Source organism: Coregonus lavaretus, assembly GCF_964263955.1.
Source record: "Coregonus lavaretus genome assembly, contig: HAP1_SCAFFOLD_1082, whole genome shotgun sequence".
Classification (NCBI taxonomy): domain Eukaryota; kingdom Metazoa; phylum Chordata; class Actinopteri; order Salmoniformes; family Salmonidae; genus Coregonus; species Coregonus lavaretus.
Window position 1 is genome coordinate 23479 of NW_028160111.1, and position 3015 is coordinate 26493.

At 41.8% G+C, this 3015-nt stretch overlaps 1 protein-coding gene across 1 annotated transcript; it reads left to right on the top strand.

The window, feature by feature from the left end:
- Positions 1-1078: 1078 nt before the first annotated feature.
- Positions 1079-2179, top strand: LOC311122139 (olfactory receptor 11A1-like; the record flags this gene model as incomplete). The annotated part of the gene is made up of 1 exon (XM_084196543.1): positions 1079-2179. The coding sequence occupies one exon, from the start codon at positions 1079-1081 to the stop codon at positions 2177-2179; it is 1101 nt and encodes a 366-aa protein (XP_084052669.1).
- Between the last annotated feature and the right edge of the window lie 836 nt (positions 2180-3015).

Below are 3015 nucleotides of genomic sequence, written 5' to 3' on the forward strand. Positions count from 1 at the left end.
TGAAGGCAGCTCTGCAGAGTGGTCACTAGCTGGCACAGCCACAAAGTCATAAAATCGGATTTTTATATATATATCTTTGCGTGATTTCCTGGATATAAATGGATATAAAACGTTGTTTCCTGAGGTTTCAAATGCTTTGACTATCAGCCAGAAACTGCATTAACATATTTCGTCAGCCTTGATACATAAGCTACTGCTGTTTTATAGTTATTTTCTTCAAGTGAAACAAGGTCAGGTGGTTTTCAGATGATCACATCTGTATTACTTAACATTATACATTTGTTTTTTCTTTGAATAAAATTAAACATGTTTTTAAAACGAATCTATTGTCGTGAGAATTGTGAATAGTTGTATTTCTGTTATGAAATTGTCTTCAGTATTTCTAGTCTTTCATTCTGTGTTTACTTCCAATTGAAGCAAAAGTGTTCTGGTTAGATTTTGCATTGACATAATGAACCCATATTATTTTATGCTCAACGTAATCTATAAAAAAAATGTTTAGAAAAAAAAAAAAAAAAAAAAAAAACATTTGTAAAGTGGTTGTCCCACTGGCTATCATAAGGTAAATGCACCAATTTGTAAGTCGCTCTGGATAACAGCGTCTGCTAAATGACGTAAATGTAAATGTAATGTAAATGTAAGCTGTGTAAATGATTGCTTTCAGGGTTTATTCATAAAGTGATTGCGCTGTCACATTGTTAGACATAATAATCTATGCCATACAATGCATTGCTCTTGAATAAACATCAATCATTTGATGTCTTGTGTTGTTGTAATTTTCATGGAGATATTTTTACTATTATTATTTATTATCATACCAACGAATATCAATGAATAACCTAAATATTGAGCCATCGATATAGCGTTTTTACAATTTGAGTGGATTCTAAATGTAGCATACATGATGCCATGTTTCTTTGCGAGAAAATAGAGAGAGAGAGAGAGAGAGAGAGAGAGCGAGCGAGAGAGATAGAGAGAGAGAGAGAGAGAGAGAGAGAGAGAGAGAGAGAGAGAGAGAGAGAGAGAGAGAGAGAGAGTATAAAGTAGGCAAGATGTGTTTTAGCCTCATAAATTCATCATGAATTCCACTCAGATGTTCAACCGCTCGGGTCCATGCGATGCACATACTTTTGACAACGGAACGGAAGAAGACCACCACAACTTCGACCTTGAAGGCTGCCTTTTTTTGTTCATATTGCCATATGATGCGGTAGTTAATGTGCTTGCTTTTGTTTTTTCAATACTCACAAGCATCTCTTTGGCTGTGAACGGATTCACTTTGTTGGGACTGAGACACTCGGAGGACCTGTCTTGGGAGCCACGCTACGCCCTGCTGAAGAACTTGATTCTGAGTGACATGGTGCAAACCATCAATTTGGGCCCCTTTGTGACCCACTGCTTACTGCAGAGAAGCACAATGAACTTTGACACCTTGTGCCTCCTCCAGTATTTCACCGGCAGCGTCTGCATCTTTAGCAGCCTCATCACCATCACCTGCATGGCCATTGAGCGCTACCTGTATGTGTGCCATGCCCTCCACTACCTGTCCATCATCACCCCACTGCGCCTTCGCCTCACGGTCGGCCTCACCTGGGTCTTGTCCATTAGCGTTGGCTGCATTAACGTCACCCTGCTACACCAGGGGAAGGGGGAGTATGGTACAGCAACCTCTGGACTCATATGTGAGCCTGACATCGTGGAACAGCACATGGGCTTCCCCAGGGTAGCGGATATCACCCGCAAGCTGGTGGGCTTCATCCTCACCCTGCTCTGCCTCCTCAGCTACTTCTTTGCCTATGTGCGGATTCACCAGAACGCCCGCGACGCTGTGGTGCCCTTCAACATGGTGAACAAGCGGGCACGCAACACTGTGCTGTTCTACGGTGGGATGCTGTTCCTGCAGCTACTCCCTATGTTCCTTAAGATCACCTCAGATGCTCTGTGGGAGCTGGAGGGCACAGGGGCCATGATGGCCCCCCTGACTGCCCCCTCTGGGGCTGGGCCCTCACTGTCAACTGGAACTGTGCACATCTCTCTTCTAATTATCATAATCATAACACCCTGTATCAATCCAATAATCTATGGCATTTGTCATTGGGAGGTGCGTCAGGCACTGTTCAGACTCTTCTGGTGGAAGGGCGAACGCCCTGAGCTGGAGCTGGAGCTTGAAAGGATGTAGGTGAGGTCACAGCACAGGGCATGTGTGTTTGAGTGAGGCAGGGGAGAGCTGGGAGAGGGGTCTCCCAGATATGGCAGCTGAGGAGAGGGACGATGAGATGCATTCAATTTGGAAGGAGCCATAACATATTTCGTCAGCCTTGATACATAAGCTACTGCTGTTTTATAGTTATTTTCCTCAAGTGAAACAAGGTCAGGTGGTTTTCAGATTATCACATCTGTATTACTTAACATTATACACTTGTTTTTTCTTTGAATAAAATTAAACATGTTTTTAAAACAAATCTGTTGTCGTGAGAATTGTGAATAGTTGTATTTCTGTTACGAAATTGTCTTCAGTATTTCTAGTCTTTCATTCTGTGTTTGCTTCCAACTGAAGCAAACGTGTTCTGGTTAGATTTTGCATTGACATAATGAACCCATATTATTTTATGCTCAACGTAATTTATAAAAATGAAAAAGGGCGGCAGGTAGCTTAGTGGTTAAGACCGTTGTTCCAGAAACCGAAAGGTCGCTGGTTCTAATCCCCGAGCCGACTAGGTGAAAAATCTGTTGATGTGCCCTTGAGCAAGGCACTTAACCCTAATTGCTCATGTAAGTCGCTCTGGATAAGAGTGTCTGCTAAAATGTAAAGAAATTTTGAAAAATAAAAAATGTTTAAAGTGGTTGTCCCACTGGCTTTCATAAGGTAAATGTACCAATTTGTAAGTCACTCTGGATAAGAGCGTCTGCTAAATGACGTAAATGTAATCTGTGTAAATGATGGCTTTCAGGGTTTATTCATAAAGTGATTGCGCTGTCACATTGTCAGACATAATAATCTATGCCATACAATGC